General features: G+C 40.8%; 2 protein-coding genes across 6 annotated transcripts; one reads left to right on the plus strand and one right to left on the minus strand.

Moving 5' to 3' along the window:
* On the plus strand, positions 1-3247 carry SNRPF (small nuclear ribonucleoprotein polypeptide F). Its single transcript, XM_077339107.1, has 4 exons — positions 1-155; positions 254-379; positions 2709-2773; positions 3105-3247. Exons 1-4 carry the CDS (start codon positions 153-155, stop codon positions 3169-3171), a joined length of 261 nt encoding a protein of 86 aa, XP_077195222.1. The 5' UTR covers positions 1-152; the 3' UTR covers positions 3172-3247.
* On the minus strand, positions 2913-26926 carry CCDC38 (coiled-coil domain containing 38). Of its 5 annotated transcripts, none has more exons than XM_077339101.1 (16): positions 26493-26926; positions 25376-25460; positions 23641-23723; positions 22473-22638; positions 21282-21349; positions 18516-18679; positions 17402-17482; positions 15591-15808; positions 13728-13841; positions 12625-12712; positions 11988-12054; positions 10855-10913; positions 7333-7468; positions 5643-5857; positions 5238-5331; positions 2913-3631 (listed from the first exon to the last, which is right to left on the minus strand). In XM_077339101.1, the coding sequence occupies exons 2-16, from the start codon at positions 25431-25433 to the stop codon at positions 3524-3526; spliced, it is 1719 nt and encodes a 572-aa protein (XP_077195216.1). In that variant the 5' UTR covers positions 25434-25460; positions 26493-26926; the 3' UTR covers positions 2913-3523. The 5 variants fall into 5 exon arrangements, with proteins under 5 accessions (XP_077195216.1, XP_077195214.1, XP_077195215.1 ...); XM_077339099.1 differs by having other exon boundaries at positions 10855-11006; XM_077339100.1 differs by lacking the exon at positions 26493-26926 and adding an exon at positions 25691-25887 and having other exon boundaries at positions 10855-11006.
* Positions 26927-27071: the final 145 nt, after the last annotated feature.

The following is a 27071-nucleotide window of genomic DNA, read 5'->3' on the forward strand; positions in this document are numbered from 1 at the left end:
GTGCAAGGTTAGCGGGAAACCGGCCACGGTCTGGCGGAAGTTGATGGGCTAACGTCACTTCCTGGCCTTTTCTTCGGACCTGTGGCGGGCACACGTGCTGCCCGGTGGGTAATTTTTGTTGTCGCGGCTGCCTCCTGCTGCGCCGGGTTGCCATGGTGAGTTGGGGCGTGGGTCCCAGGTGGTGGTGGGGGGGCGCCGGAATAGGGTGTGCTTGTCTGGCTCATGGGTTCTTGTCCGGTTCCGCCCCGTGCAGAGTTTGCCTCTCAATCCGAAGCCCTTCCTCAACGGGCTGACGGGGAAGCCGGTGATGGTGAAGCTGAAGTGGGGGATGGAATACAAGGGCTACCTGGTCTCGGTCGACGGCTACATGAACATGCAGGTAAGGCAGCGGGAGTGCAAGATGACGCCGCTCTTTAGAGGCCGGCGCTTAACGGGCAAGGGCGGCTAGTTGCTTCTCGTCGAGGCCGGCACGCGGTGGTCACTGCATGCTCCTATCACTTGGCTGTAAGCTGGGAGTGGCGGGCTATAAATCATGCCCGCTCTCCAAGGATCTGAACGCGGCGCGTGTGGTGACTGACCCTGCATCCTTGCAGAGAGTTTCAGAACTTTAGTTTGAATCCAGGTTTTTCCAGTCCTCGATATTAATACTTTAAGCACTACACCCGTCGTCTTGCCTCCACCCCCAAAATCAGCATTCACTTACTGATCTGTGCATGTGGGACCTTGGTTAAAGCCACAGGAGCAGGCCCTCTCATTCTGCTATGTACACCCCATTCTTGATGCAAACTATGAATTGATCTATTTGTAAGGTAGGGAACATGTTATTGAGCAAGTGCTAGTTCTGATGCTTTCTTTAAAATATTGAAAATATTCTCTAATGCCTATTTTCAGTTACAACTTAAAACAAAGAAAGGTGAAGACCCATCAGTGTTTCATTTCTATTTGGTGTTTCATCCAATTCATAAATGTTTGTCTCTTAAATTTGTGAGAACTTTGTTTGGTGTAACATTAACAGCCAGTTATGGCAATCAGTATGCATTTATTTATGGAATTTCCTGTTATTCTGAAAATTTAAAGCTTCACACATAAATGGTATATTTTGCTTTCAAGTATCTGAGAATGGTATGCTGTGAGTTACTTTCCAATGTTGTGTTTCAAAAGAGTTCCAACTTTGTAGTTAGAAAATTACAACTTACAAAGATCTGACAATTTTAAATACTTGAGCCGCAATATTTGATGAGGGGGGAAACAAGTATGGTTTAAGTGTCTAAACAAAGTGAAATCTTCATGGGAAATTTTTTATTAGAAATATATACTTTCCTTACTTTATTTACATTTAACAGAAAAAATTCAAAGGAACTAAAAAAAAAGTTGACACGCTGATTTTAATCCAAGTAAAGAAATGTGCATGATATGCCATGGCTGTGTACTCATGAACTTCAATAGATGTTAATTCTCACCTTGGCGGCATGCACGGGGGGAATAGCGCACATTTGGGGTGGAATGGCGGCGACTAAAATCACCGATAACGCACGGTGCCGGCTGCAACCGGCCGCAGATTCGGTGCATGTCGCCGAAAAAGCCACGTTAGCGAAACGCGGAAGAAAGCGCAGCTTCCGGGTGACCGGGGCGCAACCAGAAGCGGCGCCGGGGTCACTGCGTGCATAATCTGTTACTCTGGGTTTTGCTGCTGTTGCGTCCCGTCCCGTGCATAAGCGATTTGCTTCGCTTCTTCCCCCTGCGCGTTTTCCATGTGACCCGAAATCGCCGTTTCAGCGGCCGTGCATAATGGGCCCTTCAGATGTCACTAGGGTGCCCCATGACTTGCTTTATTTTATTTTGTTTTATTTCCATAGCATATGTATGGTCATAGTACCCCTTCTGCACTGGAAGATAAGGGATATTGATAAGAAATTTAGCTTTGATTTTGATATAACCTGCATAACTAGTCAGTTGAATGCATAAATAAAATCAGAGTCCAGTAGCAACTTTAAGACCAACAAAGATTAACTCGGGTCCCCAGAGTTTTCGGCCTGCTGGAACGTGGAGCTTTGAATGGGGAATGTGCCATTCATAGCTGAGATCCGCCCTCTTGGTGTGCCAACACTCACGTTCACAATAAAGCTGTTGGTCTTAAAGGTGATACTGGACTCTGATTTTATTGTGCTACTTTTCAGACCAACAAGGCTACTCATTTGAACCTTTCATTTCCAAATAGTTGTTATTTATGTTTTGTTTTTTACTGCTTTGCTCCCCATTAAAGCATCCTTACTTATGAAAATGATAATCTCCTAAAGACATTATAAAACTGCAGAGTTTACCTTCTGTTGTATAGGCAATAGTATCTATTTGTGATGATCATTTTTATGAAGCAGAGAGTCTTTTAAGATGGAGGGGATGAATCCTTGTTGGATCTGCCCACCACGTTGCATTTTGTCTCCTAACACTGAGCAGAGAATTTTTAGCGGGATGCTGGGAAATGAGAAGACAGTAAATACTCCGTCTTTTTTCAGCTTGTGCTAGTATATTACTCAGCCCAAGATTAATAAATTCTTAATATGTTATATACTTTTTAAATGCGAAGCTATTCAGTGTATGAGTTTATATTTGATGTTAAAGAGATTTTGAACAAATAGCTTATTTTTATGAGATCACATAGATCCTTATAATCTTCCTTAATTTTATTTGTTTTATTTTCCTTGTCAAAGCTTGCAAATACAGAAGAATATATTGATGGTGCGTTATCGGGACACCTTGGTGAAGTTCTGATCAGGTATATATAAAATTAGCATGCAGGAAGCAGGTATCTGGGAAATTGGGATAAAGTGCTCTTTCATTATTTCTTTTTTTGTGTAATAGCACTTCTGTGATTGTAATTGGAAATTGTTTACACTAAATTATAACAAAATATATACCATGAACATAGTTAAACTTTATTATTAATAACAGTAAATTAAATATAGCTGCAAACACAGAAATATAGCTGCAAACACAGAAAACCTTCACTTACAACAAATTGACTAATACAGGAAATAATAGGATATGTAAATTAGTTTTAGAAAATATAAATTACATGTTTATGCTAATCATGTTTTTATTTGCAGGTGTAATAATGTCCTTTATATAAGGGGTGTGGAAGAAGAGGAAGAAGATGGAGAAATGAGAGAATAAACTATTTTGGGGAAACATTTTTAAAAGGTGTTCAATTTTTCTTAAAAAAAAAATTAAAATGTCATGTTTGAATCCATGTTTGAGTCCATTTGTAAATGAGCCTGCGTACTGTCTCTGGTGGTTGGAAAAGTTAAATAGTTTTGTTGAAGGAAAACATTCACTATGAAATAAAGGTACCATTTCACTGTTCTTAATGTTAATATGCTTATGTTAGGTTAAGAACTTTTAGTCTTAAAAGCAAACTGGGTGAGATTTCCCCATCTCCGTTTCCTTTCAATATTTGCTGAACTTGAGTTATGAGCATCGTTGAATACAGAAACTCTCTCTACAAGGAATGTCATGTGATGGAAGTTCAACTGAAATAGTAGTCATCTTCAGTCCTTGTAGTGTCATTTACAACTTGTTCCTTTCCATATTTAGTCTCTGGCGGTTGTGAGCGATATACCAGTTTTCTCCCCATCTAACATTGAAGGCAAATATAAACACACAACTTATTAACTTACGAATTCCAATATTCTTCCAAAATCTGTTATATAAAACTGCAATAGTTGCATGGATTCTTTGGATCACGCAGGGCATTGCCATGCTTTCTGAAAGTATAACCATAACTGTGTTCACTGAAGTGCAAGTTTTGTTCAGTTGAGTGTGGCTGGCTCCTTGGTGAGTCTAGTAGTGCAACTTCAGATTCATCTTATTTATGCACAGAGATCATCATTTTGTTTGTCAATGTTGTTATTGTTATGTGCGAAGTCGTGTCCGACCCATCGCGACCCCATGGACAATGATCCCCCAGGCCTTCCTGTCCTCTACCATTCCCCGGAGTCCATTTTTTTTGTTTGTCAATATCAGGTTCTATTTAAATTGTGTTTTATATATAGGATGGGCCATTCAATGAACAATAGAATAGAAATTAGACTTATAGAGCCAACCAAAAATTTACAGTACTTAACAGCAAAGCATGTTGGCATTTAAGCCTTATTTTTAAAACTGTCAAATAAAAACCCCAAGCATAGCCCTTATAGGCCATCTATTACTATTCTGTGCTTCAGAAACTACCCCAAGTTAACCAATGAGGGCTAAGAAACAATAGAAATGTTAAAGCAGTTTGTCATCTTCACTTACACTGTAATACTTGTTTTGAGTGCTGCCAGAAATGGACTATATTGGCAAATGGGGATGTTATTTTAAATATAATAGCAGGTAGAAAATAGTCTTTAGCAAGCTGTGGGTACGGGGCCCCATAAGCACTTAACAAGTACAAATAAAGATTTGATTTTTTCCTCTAAAAAGTGTTGGAAGACATAGAAATTCTATTCCAGTTGTCAACTGGAGCCAACAAGTGATATCGCTCTATTAGGGTTTTGGGGGGGATGGGGGACGGAGATGGGAGTCAGTTAATTTTTACTAGTTGCCTGTTTTTGTTTGTTTGTTTTTTGGTAAGTAGACTTCAGTTTGACAAGCCATGGAAATGTTTATGTTTGCTGTATGTAGGGACTCTCGGGTAAGTTTGTTTCCGTTCAGTTAAGTTTTGAGTATAAAACTACTGCATTTATTTGTTAGAGAAAGAAAGCATAAATCACCCAAACAGCCCCATGCATAAATCTTATTAAAAGATGCAAGAAGCATATTTCTGCACTCTTCACTGTAAGTCATGCTTCTTCATGTGTCTACTTATCTGAAGGGAAGATATATTCTATATCAGCTAAATCCTGCAGCACAATTCACTTATTTCAATCAGCATTTGAATGAATTCTGGATGATGAACCAGACTTAAGACACAACTAGTTTTTCCCTGCTGATCTATACTATATTATCATGCAGTGCTTCAGGCAAGATTGTCCCGTAGTCAGAACAGCAAGCACAGTTAAAGGTGCTATTAGGAGTTATGTTACTGTAGTGGAAGGTCATACATGCATAACATCTAGCATATGTTGTGACTGTAAATAGTGCCCATTAGTCAATTGGATTTACATCTGCAAAAATCTGAGCAAGGCCACAGTTACATTGGACTGGGCTGGAGGGTTAAAATCGATAGCTGAATATCTTTAAAATTCACCACAACTAACCCTTTTCTTTGGAGCTGCAATTGCTCTTTTCAGAGCAAGCTTCACTCTTTTCTCCTGAGCTTTCTTCAGTTCTTCCAATTTCTCTTCACGTAATCTTGAAGAATTAAACACAAAATGGTGATTAGATTGTGACACTCGGGGATGGAGTATCAAGAAATATCCAGAAATACTATGCAAAGGATTCTTATAAAAGTAGCACAAGGGTAGGTTTTAGATCTCATAAAATCAACAGACCTAATAATTTATCAAGAGTCTGTAACTGACTACATGTTCATTGAAGTGGTAACTCTGCAAATCCCAGTGTGGTTCAGAAATAATGGTGATACTCTAGAGCTCTAGATTAAAATCCATGTTCAATCATGACAATATATATCTACAAGACTTTATGATTGGTTGTTCACTTACCTTTGCCGTCTTTCTTTCAGCCTAAGTTTTTCATTGGCTTCAATAACATCAAGGAATTCAGTTGGAATTGCTTCCAGCATTTCGCACAATTGTGAAACTCTAATTTCTATTACTTTCAGCATTTGAAAGGTAGTCAGGCTGGATACTTCAGTTTCTTCACCACAAACTTTGTATACTTCTGCTACTTTTTTATTAAGTGTATCCAAAATTTTATCCTTATAATTGAAAAAAATAATGTCTATAAGGTGCAGCAAATGGTTGTGTTAAACAAATTCATGCCAAAGCCCATAATAAACCATTAGGATATATCCTAGAAAAGGAAACATCCAGTTTCCAAATGTGACACTTTTATACTTCCACATACACTTGTTAAGCAAATTCATGAATGATTTCCTGAAGTCTGCAATGCAGACTGGTACAAATGATAACAATACACAGTTGAAGGTTAAATCAATCTAATGAAGGTACAAATACACATTTCTTAAACAAGTTAGCATATTTTAACTTTCCAATAGCCCAGGCAAGCCCATTCCTGTTGGATCTTGGCAGCTAAGCTGACCCTAGCTAGTATTTAGAAGTGAGACCTCCAAGGATTTGGGTTGTAATTCTTCCAAGGAACACTAAGGGGTCATGATGCAGAGGCAGGCAAAGGCAAATACCTCTGAATGTCCGTTGCCTGGCTGCCAGGCAATTCTTAGAACTGATTTCAATTGCCTCTTTTCAAAAATACTTAATCTGAATATTTGCAATTCTGAAAACTGGTTTGTGAAGTAGATGTTAGGATCATGGTGCAAAACATTAGGATTGGGGAACAGGAACAAATGCTGTTCAATTCAAAACTACATAATTTTATGTACTGTACATAATTTTAAGATTAGAAGCATTTGTAACTGCATATTTATTTAATTTTTGCATTTATATACCACTCTCCCTTGCAGCTCAGAGCAGCTTACAAAGAACATGAATTGTGTAACAAAAGTACAATATAAGATTGGTCGCTGTATTATCAACAATGAGGCATCATCAACAATTGATACATGAATGTGATCACCTTTATTCCATTACAACAAGTGGATGTGATCTTAGATCTGTGATTTCAGATCTTAGAAGTAGAAGATTGTATACTTAAACTAGAGTCAGTTTGGGCTATCATAGCCTCTTAAGAGGTAATATAAAATTGGGTATTCTCAATATAGTTACACCATCACCATTCTCCCTTCACTGTTTAGCTTGTAGATGCTACATCTAATCACATAATCATAGTGACACCACTAAGGGCTGACCTCTTTGTGCCATCCCCTTCCAGCTAGGTTTTTCTCATGGCATTTCCCCCATTAGTGCATTATTTGTTTGTTTGCTTGTTTGTTTATGCACCACCCTACCCAATGAGCTGGCTAGAGTGGTGTACATCATTGTCTCCACATCAACAGTTAAAGCATTCTTAAATATCAGATAAAGGCTTGGCACTAGAATAACATTTCCACAGGTGCAATGCAGAGTGTGATTTCTTCTGTGACAGGAACAGGGTGGGGGAGGGCATTTTGGGCTCCTGACAGTAGGGGGAGGTGGGAGAATGCTAGGTCCTGGCACCTGCAGAAAGTGTTAGTCCAGATCCAGCTCAAAAATTCTCATGTCCCTACAATGGGGGACCTATTTTATTGTTATAATTATTTACACAGCTAAAAGTTACCATGGTTTCTGGATTGTATTGTCCTGCACAAAATATTTTGGCTTTTAATGCCAGTTCATCACTTTTATCCTCCTCTTTTATGCAAGCAGCTATAACAGCATCTTTTTCATCCATTAGACATTTTATTTTTTGTTCCCTGCCAAAAGAGAAAAAAGTGCTCAAAGTTATTAAAAGGTTTCATAATTAGTGCTATGTTTTTGGAGGCTCTTAACTTTACAGCAGCTTGCCCTACAAAGTAAGTAACTTCTGTACCTTGCAGAAAAATCAATTGAAAAGGGAATTTCCTCTTAAGGTATAGTCCTGTGGAGGCTATGCATGAAAGAGCTCATGCAGGCATAATTGTATCTGGCTAACACCTTGAGGAATGCAAGTGATTACCTTCATAAACAGATTGACAGCAAGATAAGTTAGAGAAGCATGTCTTGATTTGTTCTAATTGTGAGAAAGGAAGTTACCTTCCATGAGTCCCCTCTTCCACTGTTAAACTGCTTTGCTGGACAAGACAAGTTTGATTGAACAAAATGCGTATTAATTCTGGATAGCCCTACTCAGGATTACTCCCCAACAGTACCATTCTAAGTGCCTGTTGGTTGCAGTATGCTTATGTCTGTGGGGCACTGCTGTACACATCTTGTCATCCTGCAGATTGTAAAGGCGGGTTCGGGTTCTGCCACCTATAAACACCCTTATGCATGGCTCAGGATGCAAATTGAGTACATACATCAGGGGTAGTCAAACTGCGGCCCTCCAGATGTCCATGGACTACAATTCTCACAAGCCCCTGCCAGCATTCACTGGCATGGGCTCTTGAGAATTGTAGTCCGTGGACATCTGGAGGGCCGCAGTTTGACTACCCCTGACATACATCATGGGCCCTCATAATCCTGGCGGCACCCACTAACTAAGCTGCATGCCACTATGACCCACAAGTAGTATACTTGGGCACAGCCAACTACTGCCTGTTGATGTGGCCATGGCCCACTGATGTATTACTGCTCTGGGGAAGAAACAGGTGCTGACTTTCTAACTCAAGGAGGCCAGTGGTATATATCAGCAAGAACCTGGAGTGAACTCACTTCAGAGATCTTTGCAAATGTGGGTTTGAGTCCACACCGAGTTCCCCTGTGCCAGGAAGGGGAAAAACATACAATCGAGGCAACAGCAAGGGAATACCTAACTGCGCCTTCAACAAAAATAGTCCAATATACTTAACCAGGACATAGCACCACTGTAAACGGGAGAGAAAGGTATGATTCTCAGGAAAAGGGACAGACAGCAAAAACCCTTCAGTTGCCAAGTGAATGGGTCAAGTGACAGCAAAACATGAGGGAAAAGCCAGGCTCAGATCCCACAGCTCCTGCACTGGGAGCAGCTTCTTATGTCCTATAAGCTTAAGAACATAGGACATTAGTCAGCAGACATGTGCCAGGCAAAGGACACTGCAAAGACAAGCATAGCAGAAAAGTACTGGGAGAGCATGTCCAAGGCCCACAGATCAATTCCCACACAGAACTTTGAGACAATCCAGTTTCGTCTAGCTGAATTTCTTTCCCTAAAACAGTACCATGTGTGATGGTCTGCTCAAGCTACTTGACTGCCACGCATACCCACATGTATAATTTCCCTCACAAACTTAAGGCCTCAGCACCACTATCAATTCTTGTTTGCCCCAGCAGTGTTTGCATCACAAAGACAAACTTATCTGATGCCAGCAGTGATGAAGGGAGTAGGTGATCTGGATACCACGCCCATCCCTCCCCCCTCTGCAGTAGGGTGTCTAGGTCTTCATTATAGTAGGAGATCTCTCATCCTGCAGCTCCAGCTGCCCACAGGGAAAAAAACAGCATCATCGTGATATTACAAATTCTGGTAAAAACTTGATGCACTTTCCCTTCCTTTCCCACAAGAGAATACCCCATGATGTAGGTGGGGGAGGGGGGTGAGAGAGATCTAAGATAACTGCTCTGTGAGAATAGCCCTAAGAGAACTGTGACTAGCCCAGGGGTGGCCAAACTGTAGCTCTCCAGATGTCCATGGACTACGATTATCATGAGCCTCTGCCAGCATGCAGGGAGCACAGGCTCATGGTAATTGAGGTCCATGAACATCTGGAGAGCCAGTGTGGCCACTCCTGGACTAGCCCAAGGTCACGCAGCTGGCTGTATGTGGAGGAGTGAAAAATCAAACCCAGTTCTCCAGATCAGAATTTGCTACTCTCAACCACTATACCACGCTGGGCCTCAAGAAGGCAGTCCTTCAGATATTCTGACCCTAAGCCATTTAAGAGTTTTTAAAATAATAACCTGTAGTCAGTTAAGTTATTTCAGTACAGATGTGATATGGTACCCCACTCTTGACAATAACTGAGCTACCACATTTTGGTGCCAACTGAAATTCCAGTTGCCATAAAATCTTCATAGGCTGCATAGTGTTTAATCTACCCTGAATAAAAACTTAGACTGCTGCAGCCAAATCACCCTTGTTAAGAAATTATTAAAGGTGCCATAACAGAGGAAAACTGAGCTCTCAACTAATGGTCAGATTAAGTAACATCCTTAAATTGTGCACCTACTCCTTCTAGGGGGGCTTCTTACAGTTTGTCTACTAGGGCAGTGGTCCCCAACCCACAGGCCGCGCCCACGCATCGGGCCGCACACATCGGGCCGCACTCGCATGGGCGCGCACTCGCATGGGCGCGGCCGGCCCTCCCGCAGTAAGAAGCTTCCTGGGCCGCAAGCTTGCGGCCTGGGAAGTTTTTTACTGCGGGGAGGGGCGGGGAGAGGGAGCCGCGGCCCGGCGCCATGGCCTTCACGGCCCGGCACCGGGCCGCGGCCCGCAGGTTGGGGACCACTGTACTAGGGGACTCCTCCTGGAAGCTCTTCCAGTTTATTGGTCCTCTTCCATATGCCCCCCCCCCCGTGACAGGTAGGCTCTTTTTAACATCAAGTTCTGTCTTCTTTATGTAGCATAAATACACATTTTCTAGGCTCTGTTTTGTAAACTGGCTATTACATTCTTGACAGTCAATATGTAGGAGTATTTAAGCTATCAGCCCTACCATGTTTCTGAGGAACAACATTTGAGTCCAGTGGCAGCTTTAAGACCAAGAAAATGCACATGAAAGTTTACACCTTGAATATATTTGTTGGTCTTAAAGGTGCCATTATACTTGAGCTGTGTCCTGCTACTTCAGACCAACATGCCTACCCAACCAAACTATCTTCATGTGTCTGAGGGTCACATTAGATTTGGTATCAGAATGTCTTGCAGGGTAAATGTCCACCATATTGACACCCTTATCAGTGGAGCAAGTAGCTTCCAGAGGGCAAAGGAGCTTAATTTCCCTTCTCTAATACCAGAGCTCCAACCTGAACTTGATGCTTTGCTGCTAGGTCTTCATTTTTAAAATCCACATATACCTTATATCATCACTGCTTGTTCAACCTGACATAGGGGAAGGAAAACACAGGATGTAGATTTTCAGCACTAGCCCTTTCATTTGCCATGTTTTGGATAACTTACATTTTCTCCTTAACAATTCTTTCCCTCTGTCGACAATCTTCCAGTGTTCCAACTAAATCCTGAATGTTTTGAAATAGTGTAAGATTTTGTTCCTCAAGAAATCTGAACATCTGAAGTAACTCTTCTGGTTCTTTGAAATATATCTCTGGCTCCTTATGCAGAAGAAAGAACCCTATCAACATGGCTGCAGTTCTGTAAAGAGACAGTACTTGGGGGGGGGATCTAAAACTCAAAATTCTTTCTAGGATGCCTGTGGAAGTTTTTAGGATTGCATTAGAACCTCTGGATTGCATTTGCCTTGCAAATCCCTGTATTTTAAAGCAATCACCATGACAAAGATGAACAACAGTGGAAGTAGGAATATGGAATTTCATTGTGAATGTTTTCTTCAAATACTAGGATTTATTTTTAGCCTGAAAGCAAGGATTTGTAAAACAAATCCTTTTATTCAAGTTTCTGGGGGCAAAATGCACATATTGTTGATAAAGAGTGTATATCCTCTGTCTCAACCCAGTACAAGGAAATTATATACCCAGAACTCACAGGAGAAATGCACCAAGATTGAGTATACATTTTAACTGGAGCTTAAGTACCATGTAAAAATAAAACTGGCATTAGCAGCAAAAAAGCACTATATTTCCTCAGACTGATTGTAGAGAGGCTATTGCAGAGCAGATGCTTCCTGCTCCTAACAGCAGGGAGACCTCTGAAAATCTGATGCTAAGGTCACAAGATGCACATGGCCCACAAATATTGGGGCAGAATTTTTGCAAATGTATAATTACTGAAGTAAAAGAAGAAGAGTTGGTTCTTATATGCCACTTTTCTCTACCGAAGGAGGCTCAAAGCAGCTTACAGTCACCTTCCCTTCCCTCTAACCCACAACAGACACCCTGTGAGGTGAGTGAGGCTGAGAGAGCCCTGATATCACTGCTTGGTCAGAACAGTTTTATCAGTGCCGTGGCAAGCCCAAGGTTACCCATCTGGCTGCATGTGGGGGAGTGCAGAATTGAACCTGGCTTGCCAGAGTAGAAGTCCACTCTCCTAACCACTATGCCAAACTGGCTCTCCAAAAGTGAAAGGGCCTTCTTTTTAAACAGCTCTAGCAATCTAATTATAACAAATATAATCACCTCATCACTTGGTATGTCTTCCAAGGCAAACTCCTCATCTGAAGAAGCAGTTTTCTCACTTGCACAGCTATTAGAGCAGGCAATAATTTAACACAGATTTACATCTCAACTCTAAACAAGTTTAATGCTTGATGTCAAAGGATGTCAACTATTTTTTTTTGTAAAATGGTGCCTTACAATTTAATTCCAATAAACTGCCTTAATAAATATTACTGGTCAAACACTGGAAGAATTTTAGTGTGGTGTGTACTTCTTTACACAAATTTAAACTTCAGGTATTCTATACATCAATAATGCTGATGATGCACACTGCAGACCTTCATGGTCGCTAATTTTGTTTCTTAACAGATGTCACAGCTTGAAAGCAAGAGATACAAGCCATAGAACTAACTCCTTCTGAGTTGCAACTGGCTGGTTCTGCGCCTCTCTGAGTTATTACTGCCTCTGTAAAAATGTAGACAGGCAAGCTACAGTTCCTCAAAGTCTCCATTACTAACATCTTTCACAGGACTTGCAAATATAACTCATTATTTTTGGTCATCATTTCTTTGTGTTTAGCTCTCAACCTATTTTTTAAAAAATAGTAAAATTGATCTAATCATAACTCTTAATCAAGGAATTCAGCTTCATACTGTACCTTAATATAGACCTTCTCCTTCCTAGTATGGATGGTTTTCGGCTCATGTCCACTTTTGATCCACTTCTAAAAAACCTGTAGTCAGTTACTTTAAACATAGAAATTGAAATTAAAAAAAACAACAACAAAGAATGAGGCATCACATGCTACCATAATTCAGCAAACAGGAAATAATTGCATGATTCGATGGTCTCTCTGGAACTTTAGATGACGGGTGAATATGAGGTGCCAGTTGACAAAGAATCAGCTTCTTCCTTTTTCTCCACACCCACAGTGAGTTGGATCCCCCCAAGGGTAAGTGCTTGAAAATGCAGTCTTTGTCCAGATTCCCAGCAGCCCTACTTGAGGTGTCAAAATCTGAGTCCAGGACTAAGCAGACCTGCAAGGACACAGTCATGTGAAGTCAGATACTGGCAATAAATGAGGGACAGCAGGCCTCTCCTAGCATGTATGCCAGCTGTGCTAGGAGGAAAGTGTAGGAATGCCTGTGAGTTTCTCTGAAGGAACTCTGCATGGGACTGTAGTACACTTTACTGAGTAATATGGGCTAATATCAGAAACAGACAAAAAAGATTATGTTTTCTTCTGACCTGCCTGGAAAGTGTATGTGTGACTATATGTAAAGCAGGAGAAACATGCCTATTGAAATATTATAGAATCAGAGAGTTGGAAGGGGCCATAAAGGCCATCTGGTCCAACCTCCTGATCAATGCAGGATCAGCCTAAAGCATCCATATTGATAATGGGTACCAGTGAAGTGTGGGGAGATCTAAACAGTAATGAAGAGATATGTGGGACTTCAGTGACAAGATTCAATGACAAGATTAAATAAGAATTATGGCGTATTTACCTTATTAAACAGCAGAACCTTGACACTGAAATCACACACATCACCTATCAATGGATTCAGTATTGTATAATTATTTACTGCAAAGGAACTTTATTGGGATTTATCTCCTTGGACTTTCCTGACCATGTCATATAGATGCTGTGGAAACCACTTGTAATGGAAACCGAGCCCTTGCTCCATTACAGCAAAACCTTTCAGCTAGAACTTCTGGTACAGGCATGAGCCTTCTGCCAAACAGCCACCCTCTCCTTACCTGAGCTTCCTGAAGGTTTTCTTTTTTGGTCATGACCAGTAATACTGAATAAGGATGATTTTCTTCTTAATGTATTCTTTCCATATGGACTTTCTGGAGCAACTATGCCTTTGCCTGAAGATACAATTCAAACAACATAAATAGTTGAATCCAACTCAACATTTCCACTTGTGCAAAGCTCTTGCACAAGTGGAAATGCAAGAAAAATACTGTGGTAACTGCTTGTAATAAGTCAATTTATTGAATCCCTAATGAAGTATCTGCTTATGCAAGATATCATGCAGTGAATTTCTGGACATTATAAAAATATAGGGAGAGAAGTACTAGTTATTGTACTGGACGAATTGCATTAAGTGCATTGCTGGATCCAAGCTAAACTGCCACTATGAACAAGTTACATCAGACCAAAAGTTCATCTAGTCCAGCAACCTATTCTGAAACTCTTTCTCCAAGGAGAATCATTGGTCGTCTTCTATCGTTATCTTCTGCTAGCAGCTAAAGACTTTTTTATTTTTTGGCTTGGCATTCCCTCACTGATCCTTTCTTCCTGTCTAACATTTTAATATTTTTGTATGTATATTTTAGCTCCTGTTTTGTTTTAATTATGTGCTTTTTGTTGGTTTTAACTTGTTAGTTGCCTTGGTAGCCTGTACAAGGGCAGAAGGGCAGGATATACATTTTATTAAATAAATAAATGTATTTATAAATTATATGTACATGTTAGATCATGCACTGAACATTGAAAGAAATAACTGTAAAAATCATTTTTTTAAAGGAAAATAACCCCAAGAAGAAAAGCCAAACAATGCTGCCCCTCAGATAAAAGAAGAAACACTAAGAAAAAGAAACAGTAAAACCCAAATCCTAATAATTCTTAACATGATACTTGTTTTTCAAAGGTTATTTAGAAAAATATATGTCTTCTCCCATGAGGCAGCTTACAAAATAAAGTAACAAAAAATTGAAAGGTATTAAAATTTACCAAATCCATCCCAGCATAAAAATAAAAATATAGACCATAAAAAACAGACCAATGACAGCTTGGTGTAGTGGTTAGTGGTATGGACTTTTAATCTGGTGATCTGGGTTTGATTCCCTGCTCCCCCACATGCAACCACCTGGGTGACCTTGGGCTTGCCACAGCACTGATAAAGCTGTTCTGACCGAGCAGTGATATCGGGGCTCTCTAAGCCTCACCTACCTCACAGGGTGTCTGTTGTGGGGAGAGGAAAGGGAAAGTGACTGTAAGTCGCTTTGAGACTCCTTCAGGTAGAGAAAAGCAGCATATGAGAACCAACTCTTCTTCTAAAACATCAGTTTCCAGACTAAAATAACTGACAATAATTGTATGCCAGCAAGTGGTCCCATGCAAATAACTAACCATGGCCAGTCCTACTTAACTTCCAAACTCTGACAAGATTGGGCTATTCAGGCTGCTCAAGACTGAAACAGTATTTTAAAAAATCAATGCCTGAACTAAACGAATGAGATAACACAAATGTTTTGACCGCTCAATTTTACGTGTCATTGTACTGTTATGGCATCTTGAAAATATTCTGATATCCAGTGTGGATATTCATTTATGGCATCTTGAAGAAGTCAAGGTGTGGGACCAGTGCATAATAAGATTTGTACTCATTATACCCATATGATACTATATGATCACTACTCTTAATTTAATTGGAAATTATCAGTGTAATCCTAAACAAAGTTATACCCTCCTAACTTAATGGAAGTCAGTGGGCTTGGAGGTCTAACTGGTTGGGATGGCACTATATATTATGTGTTGCATGATGAAGCAAAGACAAGGCTGCAATGCAAACTAGTTCTATGGACTCTATTCTTTAAAAAAAGGATACTTACTTAATTTGCGGCATAATCCATAATTGAGCTGTGATTTTAAACCAAGTTTTTCTTGCCCAGGAAGACAAATGAAAGCTTTTGACGTTTTCTTCTTCTCTGGTTTCTTCTTCCCCCTTTTTTCCAGTTGCTTTTCTTGCCACTCTTGAGGAGAAATGCTCATCAAAAATGCTTCATAAGATAAAGACTGCTTCAGAACTTCTTCAGTGTTTACAATATCACTGCAAATGTTAAAGTTATCAATTGACAAACAATGTGCATATTTTAATGCAGGGGTAGTCAAACTGTGGCCCTCCAGATGTCCATGGACTACAATTCCCATGAGCCCCTGCCAGTGAATGCTCATGGGAATTGTAGTCCGTGGACATCTGGAGGGCTGCAGTTTGACTACCCCTGTTTTAACGTTTCCACAAACTTCTGCTGCTGCTGACCATTCCTCATGTCATTCTATGTGGACAACAACCCTGTTGATCCCTGTGTATCAGTAGGCCAGTGAAATGGGGCCAGCCACAAATAGTGCATACTTGTGCAAACCTCCTTGTTATTGAGGAAATATTAGTTTGTAGGTTTAAAAAATAAAAATAAAATGGAAGAAAAAGAGCCGAGCATGTTCTTTGGCCTCCAAGTTGTTCATCCACAGGAAAAAAAGAAAAATGGGATATAGGAGTGGTTTCATCAGGGCCCCTAAAATCTTACAGTGGGGTTATTTAACAAGCACTGAGTACTGGTCAGGACTATCAGGTAGGCTCTGTTTTGGCTGCTATTTGGAAGAGCCTGTTGCTACTGCAAATATACAAAAACCTAGGTTGTTATGCCTTCTGCATTTTTAGTTCTTATGATGAGAAAACTAGGACAGCAAAGAGAGGTCACCCATCACTAGAAAAGATTTCTCCAGGGTTCTGATTCTTGGCTTGTTTCTACCTTCTGATCCTTGGGTTGCCTTTCCTGTCCCTGCTGCCCTTTTCTGAACACTCGTAGTCATAATTCTGTCTTCCCCTCTTAATGTCACTTGCCTGAGATGTCACAGGCTACAGCTGGGGAAAGTGGAGATCCCAGCTCTATAAAGGCTGAAGACCATCACAAGAGACCATTGTACCAGAAGAGTGAAGTTAAAATCAGAGATTTACTTTGATTAAGCATGAAGAAGTACAAGAATTGGTATAACACATATCAGAATGAGGCATCAACTTTTTCATTAGCTATTTCCTTTTTGATCATGGGTTCTTTAGCTCCAACCCAATGAATCCAAGATTACATCAACAGCAGCCTTTCTTGTTTGTTTAATAAACACTGATGCTTCATCACTGCAGGATGATACCAGCACAATAAGAATCAATTTGGGAAATCCTCCTCCTGTGTATTTAGAAATGTATTCCTCCTATGTATTTAGAAATTTTATAAGTGACTTTTCCAGATACCCACTCATGGCATCTCAAAAGATTAAAACAATGACTGCATTCCATTTGGAGACAGATGTGACGGCCGGGAACTAACATTCCGAAGAGTGCTGGGGCCCAGTTTTGCTCAGAAGCTCAACCGGGAAGGAAGGGCTTCAGTCTTCCCTCTTCTGCAATTTTCTCAGGCTGAAATTGCCACAAGGGGGGGGGGGAGGCATATCTGCATCATAACACTCAAAGTACTACAGTCATGAGCTAGAGAATCCCAGTCCAACTAGTATCACAAGTAACATGCAGTTTGGCCCTCTCTTCTATAGATTGAGGCACAGAGAACAGCACTTTGTAAGAGGATATAAGATGGTGGGCTGGATAAAAAAAAAAGGAATTGGTATCACAAAAGCAAGACAAACAGCTCACCTTTTTATTGAGAACACCTCATTCATTGCTGCATTCACTTCACTTGTCAGCTCTAGTTTAGACTTTGCTTCCTGAGTGGCTCTAAAATAACACATTTGTTATTAACTTTGTGTGTAGGGAGAGAAAACACATATGTCTTTTCTGTTCCCCTGAAAAATAGATGTATAATGACATTGGAAAGGGGGGTGGTATACAGCCTTCTTCTCCCTCACTTCTGCCCCTATCCTATTCATTTTCCAAACGAAAAGGTTCAAAAGCTTATAGAAATTCTGTATACTTCATCATATGACTCCTAATCAGGTGGCTACATGCCTTCTTAAAATTCTCTCATGGAAAAAGTGTCCCTTTTTTTGTCAGCATCAAAGGGGTTTTCCGCATGGGGACAAGAAGCTTGTGTGATTTCCCCATTGCAGTAGCATTGGGGCTTCCAGATGGCAGGTTTCCCTATAGCTTCCCTGCCCAGGGTTTTCAGTTGTTTTGTAAATCAGCCATTTCATATGGCTGCACCACTATAATGCTATAGCAACCTGATTTGTTATATGAGACATTGAGACTCCTAGCTGCAGCAGAATACTGTATATATGCATTATAAACCTGCTTGAGAGGAGTTTTTCCTTGGACATGTAAGATTTGTAACCTAACATTCCACAGTACCTGGATGATTGTTGATATTTACATCATCTCACATGTTCTATTCTGAATAAACATTGTCTTGTTCACTTTTTTTAAAAAAAAGAAGCCATCTGGTGCATGTTAATTTACCTCAGTTATTGATCCACACTTGGGAGAGTTTACTTCAAGGCCCAACACATTTTTACATACCATTGGGAACCCCACTCTGCAGCAGAGCAGGTGACAAATTGTGTGAACAGGTAGCTAGTCTTCAGGAAACCTATTAGAGCTCCTACACAGTAGTCCATAGTCCAATATGGAGTGGAAACAGTGCACATAAGGGACAGAGGAAAATATGCAACTAAGGTATGGCTGTGATGGAGTTCTATTCTGTGAACTCTTTCATAAAAATTACCCCCATTATGTCAGTATCATGTTTTAGTGAGTGCTGTATACATAATGAATCAAGATGAAATTAAAATATATTGTAACAATAGCTAACATTTTAAGGGCATCTACGGAACTTCTATCATTCTCTCTGAGAAACTCCTCAAATGCAAGTGTATCTTCTTCTAGTTTTATTTCAGCAATTTTGGCCCTTCGCTCTTCTCTTGCTGCGAGTTTCTCCAGCTTTGTCATAGTACATTGTTTCACTTTTACTCTGTACTAAGAAAAGAAAGCATTTTTTTAAAAATCATCCACAAAACAATATTAATATTCAAGTGATCTTGTAAGTCAGGCTGTGTGAGCGCAAACTCATTGACTCATTGGACTCACTGATAAGTGATCAATCTTATCCCAACCTTAGCACTCGGCCCAAAATTCCTGTTTTCTTTCATAAAACAGTGCTAGTGCTTGTTACACATTAGCCATATTGTCTGAGTATTAAAACGCAGAACAATACAGAGGAATTTTTTTAAATTTATAGATGTATCCCTTGCCTATGACAAATGTGTCACTCAAGGAGGTACTTCTTAAGCAACACGTTACCCTTGATCCAGCATAAAGGTCCTCGCGTACACAAAGAACCACCTTATGCATTCTACTGCATTCATACACATATCTATTCAAGGAAGTAACTGGGAGTGCTCAAGAGCTCTGTGTGTCTATATATCTATATTCATGTGGATTTCTCATTCAAGAAGAATTTGATCTGTATCTTGTGCAGACTTCTGTAGGTGCAGGAGGATGGTTTTGCAAGTTTCTCCCTTCTGTGACAGCCTGAAATGCTGTTCCCAAGGGATAGGGGTTCCCTAGGAATAGCTTTGGGGGTGAATGGGAGGTATCCCACGGAGAAGAGACTATCAACTACTTTTCAGATAAAGCTTCAAGCAGTTTCTGTAATAAGTATATATACAAAGTCTCCCTTTTTCCTCCCCAGACTCTTAGCTTCTGCACAGGGGTAAAATGCACGTGGTCTCCTGCTTGCAAATGCAGGATGGTAAACCTCATATTTGCAGCCCTCCTCACGGGAGACCTGTCAGGAATCAGGCTGAGCCCAGCCTGTGGAGCCTTAGGTGAAAGCGCATTCGAAATCCAACAGCCGGTTGCCAATTTCAAAAGTAGCTTTATTAGGCAAAGTCCACAGTACGCTTAAGCATGCCAAGATCTTCCTAAGCAAAGATCTTGATAATAACAAAGTACAGGGGGAACAAGCGGGGTAGTTATAGGGCTCACTAGGTAGGGGAGGGGGCTGAAGATATTTCGGCGGGAGAGCAGAGGGGTGACAAGAGAAAGCCGGTTCCCAAGCGGCCAGATGGCCAGGAGCCTTATCAAGTGGTTGGCACTTTGTTGAGACTTTAGCTGTCTCCACAAGGACACTTACAGTAAGATTGATACATTCGGACGGAGCCTCTCCCGCTGGGAAAGGAAGGGAGTGAAGTTCTCAAAGGACAGGTTTATTGCTTTATGGCCTTGGCCAGAGCCGGCCGGAGGGGGCATGGAAGTGTGAGAATATGCAGGGACAGATGGAGCCAGGATGGCATGAATCGGGGTTCATGACAAGACCCCTCCTATGTTTTCCCTCTGTCCCATCATGGTTTTTTGCTTCCTGATGAGGCTGCAAGGGAAAACAAGCCAAACTTCTCTCCCCTGCTCCTTGACTTGTCAATCACAGCAAGCCACCAATCACAGCACAGTAGTTCATGGACTGAAACTTCCTCCCTCCCCCGAGCCACCCCCCCATTTTTTAAGGCACTTCTGCGTTGCTATATGGTAGTGCCACAACATGGGTGCATTTTTAATACAAATCAACACTGCCATGTTGCTATGGAGAAACACCAGAATGATACAGCATCCCCCCCCCCCGAGATTTGTGTTCTTTTGGATTTTATTTGTGTCTGGGTGGATTTCTGAGACACTGAACATGGTCCCTGGAGACCAAAAGTCATTTTGTGTAAATGGGTGGCTTAAAAACAAAGTGCTCAGACCCCAGTATGATTGGGAGAAGGTTGCTCGATCACCTGTCCCCCCTTTCCCAGCTCATTTCCCACCTCCAGAAAACACAAATGGGACTGTTTTTGCCTGCCTGATCCCAAAAAGACCATGGACCCTTTAAAGAAAATTTTAATTTACCTTTGACAATGTAGCATTGCGGTTGCATTGGATGCAGACTGCGGCATTAAAAAAATTATTCGGAGCAGGAAATGGAGAGCGGGACAATGCTGCAGAGACTATCACGCCTTTCCCATACGGGCTTGGCTCTGGTTGCTTACTGATGGGATGTGGGAATAAAAAGTGGCAGATCCACTTTTTGCAATTTCCCTCATTCCAAGGCAAATCTGGGCAAAATGCGAGCCAGCCCCTGGACAGCCTTGGGATGCAGAAGACATTATGTGGAGGGGGCTCTAAAACCTACCAGCAACCAGAGGCTGTCCAGGGGCAGATTCCTTGTGCAGAAACGGTTTTAAGATTTCCCTGTGTACCTGATCAGGGATCCACTACCCTTCTCTTACTACATTATGGAGTTCCGTGCAATGGTAGATGGGTCACAGACTTTACAGACAAGAATTATTTTGTAGCTGTTGCTCTGTTTTATCATTAAGCCCTTTCATGGCTGGAGCAGGCAACTTTTAAACCATACTACAAAGCATAAATGTGGAATATTGATACATTGTTGCAGAGCAAGCCACAAAACGCAAACATATTTTATGTATCTCTCTCCAAGTTCTGTTGAGATGTGAAATTGACACTCTCACCTTTTTACAAATTACTTTGATATGCAAAGTAACTCTCACTGATTTAGACTGCTACTTTTCCAAATGCTTACCTCCAACAGAAACAGCTCCTTCTGTTCATTGATGTAATCTACTATAGACTGCTTATCGCTTTGACAGCCTGCAAGAAAATTAGAATTATTATTTTATTTCTTAAATCTCTGCTATTTCTAGGTTTAAGGAAATAACATTCAAGGAATGATGACTGACAATAATGACTGGAAGAATCCTGACTGAACAGAATATCTTATATACTGACTTAATCTAGACCATATTAAACTGTGATTAAGGAATCTTAATCATGATTTGAGACAATAATATCTGAATTGAAAAATGATGTTTGTACTTAGCTGAAAAGCATACACCACTATCAGAACAAAATATCAACTACTTTTTAGAAACTTTCATAAAGTTTCAAGCCATTTCTGTACAATTGATTTATTTTTTATTTAAAACATTTATATTCCACCTGGGCCATCCTGAAATAATAATAAATAGTTTGGCTGGACAAGATTAATCCAATACAAGGAGAGTGGCAAAGAAAAGCTTCTTCGTCACAGGAACTGCTGTTTTGTCCTCAAAGAAGTGTTGAGAAGCCAACAAATGAAAGCAGATAAGCAATTCTGACCATTGTTTTCTTGATTATCTGGAAGCTCAAAGCATATGTGGAATTCTTAGCTATGGTTAGCACAAGCCACAGTTCGACCTGATAGCTGAACTGAGCCAATGACATATTTAATGATGAAATGCTCTCATTTCAGAAGAAATGTTAGTTAATTGCAAGCCATATGTCTTCTTTTGAATTTAGAAGAATTTATTTTGATACCCCACTTTTCATTGCCTGACGGAGTCTCAAAGTGGCTTACAATCACCTTCCCTGCCTCTCCCCACAACAGGTACCCTGTGAGGTAGGTGGGGCTGAGAGAGCCTTGATATTACTGTTCGGTCAGAACAGCACTATCAGGACTGTGACAAGCCTAAGATCACCCAGCTGGCTGCATGTGGAGAAGCGGGAAATCAAACCTGGCTTGCCAGATTAGAAACTGTCACTCTTAACCACTACACTAAGAGTTAATCTTAACTCTTGTCCAAAGTTATATAGCATTTTAACTAGTAAGTGTTAAGAGATCCCATCAATATTCAGCTTCATGTAGCAGTCTAAAATTGATTTCAAATGCAGATTGAATGTGCAAATTTAGCACAAAGGAACTCCAACTGATGATTTTGTAACTGAACATACTTACACTTTGCAAAAGTAAGAGCCCAGTTTAGACCGGGAATTTCTTTTTCTATTATTTCTGTCTCTCTTTCAAAAGTGTGTTCCAGCTGTCGTATAGCTTTTCGAGACCTTGCTCTTGATGCAATGGTACTCTTTTCATACACCTTCAAACTATGTTGTGCTGATCTAACCTGAAATTGAAGTGCAAGTTTAGGATCTAACTCTTAACTTCTTTTTCTTCTTCTAATCCAGTTTAGGCTTCCAATTTATGTAACGTATAAGGGAGCAAAACGTAGCTTTTTTAAAATACATACCTTTAAATTCTACTCAAGTGTTCACTTTAGTGACTATACCTTTAGTAGGCATTCTCCAGTATCATGCCCCAGTCAGCACTGCACCACGCTGTGGGGTGGACCAGGGCATTAAAAAAAAAATTGGCAGGAAGGTGGGATTGCATGGAATGAACTAAACCCCTCTTGCACAGCGGAACCATTCTGCCACTGTTGAGTTTCCCAGGGAGACTCATTTTGGCACTGGAGAAGATCTGGTACTGAAATGTGTTCCCCGTGGGGACACAGACTGCTGTGGAGCATATAGCCCCTTATCAACGCACCGCTGGCGGCCTGGTGCAGCCACCGCTGTACAAAATGGGCCTTAGAAAAACTTCAGTCGATTACTCTACAGATGGCAGGGAAAGGCCAGAATGATATCCATTGTTGGCTGCAGTCAAAGCACAATATAATCTCTCAAAGGTGATCTACATTTTTATTGGATTCAGCTTGAAATTCCCACCTCTTGTGTTCTAGCCATCTTCTCTATTAGAAGGAAGAAGCAGTTATTTAGGCGCCACAGTTTCACTCCCTATTCTAAATATTTGTGGTATATTTTATCCAAAGTAGATGATAATTGTACTGAGGACATGTTTTCTAAAGTGATTTATGTTCTACATAAACATGCATTCAATAAACAGAAGTATTGGAGGGGGATTTCCAGTAGCTTACTTTTTGTTAAGAAGACAAACATTGTTATTGTTTGTTATAGCATTAACAATTGTTTGGAAGTGTATTCTCTGAAGAAATACTCTCCTTGTGTAGTTGATTGGATTTTTTTAATGGATTTAAAAGGACAATCAAATTATGAACAATATTAATGCATATCATGATCAGTATTAGTTGACTGAGAGCTACACCTACCTTTTCTTTTTCTGTGCACTCTATATCTCTATAAAGATAGATTTCATTGTCCAGATGCCTAAATGGACTTGATGGTTTACTTTCTTAAAATAAAGCAAAAAAAAATTATTTTCCAATAGCATTTAACATTAAAACCAAAGGAAGCAGTTATATAGATGGCTACCAGACTGTGATCCATCAAACTTTTAAATGGCACACTTGAATTTCATCAACTTAAGTAAACTTTTCCTTTCTTTAAGCATCAGACAGTACAATATAGCCAAAAACCCACAAAAACCTTAGTATTAGGAAGATAGATATCTTTATATTGATAACTCCCAAGCAACAAACATGCATAGTAGAAGAAGAAGAGTTGGTTCTTATATGCCACTTTTCCCTACCCAAAGGAGGCTCAAAGCGGCTTACATTCGCCTTCCCTTTCCTCTCCCCATAACAGACACCCTGTGAGGTGGGTGAGGCTGAGAAAGCCCTATCAGTGCTTGATCAGAGCAGCTTTATCAGAGCCGTGGCGAGCCCAAGGTCACCCAGCTGGCTACATGTGGGGGAGCGCAGAATCGAACCTGGCATGCCAGATTAGAAGTCCACACACCTAACCACTACACCAAACTGGTAAGCCTTGAGGCCATCCTTCTTTCTATCACATTATTGTTGGGAAAAGGAAGACGTGTTCAGTACAGGGCTCTGAAAGAGGCTATAGCTGCACCCTTCTTATCCCTTTAATAACTTTTGCAGTTGCTGTATGAAAATCATAGTTAGCAGTTGTTTCACAAAACTGGAAGAATAGGAAGAATATTTAACAATTAGTAACATCAGCATTTGCTCCCTCCTGCGATGATTCTCCCCTGGAAACAAGGTTAACGGATTGGCAACTGCCACATACTGCCCTGGTGATAGAATTTTAATGAATGGTTTTAATTTGTTGTATTGTTTAGCTACTTGTTGTAGTTGTGCTAAAGTTTTAATCTTATGTAACTTGTTATTATGCTGTTAACTGCCCCAGCTGGCTTGCTGAGAGGGACGGCATATAAATCTAATGGTATAATAAGTAAATAGATAAAGATATGCACAAAACAAATATATAAGATTTCCCTTGTGCATATCTTTATTTATTGCAGTCTGGAGTCTCCCATCAAATAAGCTTTCTGTTTTGAACTCTCCCCCATACCTGCGATCAGGGATAATAGTGGGGAGAGCTGTCACATTAAACAGACTGAATGGCTAACTCACACCACTGTTAACCCTGAAGAAAACAGTGTATACTGCTAATCTCCTACCCTTTAAGTCTTGCAGTCACATCCCATGAGAAACCCCCTCCCCACACACACACAATGGCTATATCAGGCCCTGTCCCCCACAGTTGTCAAGTTATCCTGGGGAACAGAGAAGGATGTGCCAGATTCAGAAAGTTCAGCTTCCCTGATCTTCTAGGTAGTACTAATCATGGGGATTATAGTTCCACACAGTATTTCATGGCCAAGATGTAGCACATGTATATGGAGGCATCCAGATCAGCTGAGATATTCTGTAGCCTCATGGCTCAGCCTCTGTTTTTGCCACATCTGCACAGCTTATTAAAGTATGTTTCAATCAATGCTCAGTTAAGCCAACGACAACTACAGAATTCAGTACGACTTCCCGCTCCCCATTCTGTGGCAGGTTCCAAATATGGACTTTCTTGACTTTGGCAGCACACATCATTTACATTTGCTACAACTATTAAAAAACACATCCTTACCACTATTCTTTTCTGATCCTAAACATGGAGAATAAGACTGTGATAAAAATGCTGCCATCTTGACCCTGTAAAACTCTCCTGTGATCTAGCAAAACAGAGAAACGGAAACATTAAAATCATTTTTAAGTTCTGAAAATCCAACATGCACCTATTGTTGAACCAAGAAAAATGTGGGCGCTTTGTAAGTTAAGCAATAGCACTCAAAGCTCCACAAGTCTTCACAGTGGGTAAAATTTAGGTTTACAGCAGATAAATGGAGAAACCAGATATGATGAGTTGGGGTTTCTTACCTGTACAGTGTAATATGTATCTTACCTGTGCTTTGAAAATAGATATAGGGAAGTATATTTTGGCCTAGTCCCTAACAGAAAGACAGGACTCAGACAAGTTCTAAAGGCAAGGTGCCACCACTGAAAAAGCCCTGTCTCTTGCCACCATGCATATTGACTCTGCAAGCTGGAGCACAGAAATCAGAGTTCAAGGAGAGAATCTGGCCAGAGGGACCATATGGGAGGAGGAAGAGGAGGAGGAGGAGGTCCTTCAAGTACTCCAAGCCTCAAGCCAATTCAGCCTTAAAGATTAGAACCAGCATTCTGAATTATGCTGAGAAACAGATGGGCACCCAGTTCAGAACTGCACAGTGCTAATATGATCTCAGCATTTAAAAGTACCTGAAATTTTGTAAAGGCATTACAGTAAAACTAGCCTGGATCTAATCACTGTGGCTTTTCAAGGAATGGCCACAGCTGACATATCAGGACTCACTGCAGCATCACTAAGCTGGATATCTGATTCTTTGAGGGTAGTTCAGCCCCCTGGAGCCCAGGCTCTTTCCTTGCTCTTATCTGGAGAGATCCAACGCAGAACATTATTTGGGATCAGTTTCAAGCAGTTATGAAAAGACTAGCAGCCTATTTGGTACTGAATTAAATCGGTAGTATTTAAAATACTGTGTCCGGTAATATTATCATCATACATTATATAGACCATATCAACTGTGGGCAAAACTAGTCACTTTAAAACAATGCCTCTATTCTTGAAAATGTATTGCTCAGAATTCTTACATAAAACTCTTTATGTACAGGCTCATTTAAAAACAAGAAAGTATTTTTCTTACCCCAAAAGTTCAATTTTTTAAAAAACTGCTTTGAAATTAGAGAAAGCGAAATATAACTTTTTTCAGCTCAGATGAAGTAAACAAAAATTAACTGAGCAGAACCTTTTGCCAACAGATGATGCCTTGAGCATGTGCAGAATTCCTTTTCCTCCCGTTTAGGTCAACGGAGGCAATTTCCATCAGGTCAAAAAGTTTCCATAGCACTGAAATGGGCAACTTGGCGCTTATCGCTTTCAGAATTGAACAAAGACCCTCCTAACAGACAACGCAGAAGTAGCCTACAAGTCTGCCAAGATACAGCCCGCCCTATATGTCTGGTCTCCGCCGGCTCTTCCTCCCTGAAAAGGCGCCCGGGCAAAAGGAAAGAGCCACAAAAGGCATGCGAGAGCCGCGGGAGCAACGGCGCCTCCTGCAAGGAGACAGTTGAGGGAGCTCCAGGGCACGAGACTGGAAGACAACCCCGTGCGCGCGCCCCCTTCCGCGCGCCCTTCTCTCGGGAGCCGCGTGCAGGGCGGGCGATACTTGCTGCCGGCCCTTCGTGACGCGCTCGGGTCTGCAGAGCGAGGGGGGCGTCTCGTC

The sequence above is a fragment of the Paroedura picta genome, chromosome 5 (genome assembly GCF_049243985.1).
Source record: "Paroedura picta isolate Pp20150507F chromosome 5, Ppicta_v3.0, whole genome shotgun sequence".
NCBI classification, from domain to species: Eukaryota; Metazoa; Chordata; class Lepidosauria; order Squamata; family Gekkonidae; genus Paroedura; species Paroedura picta.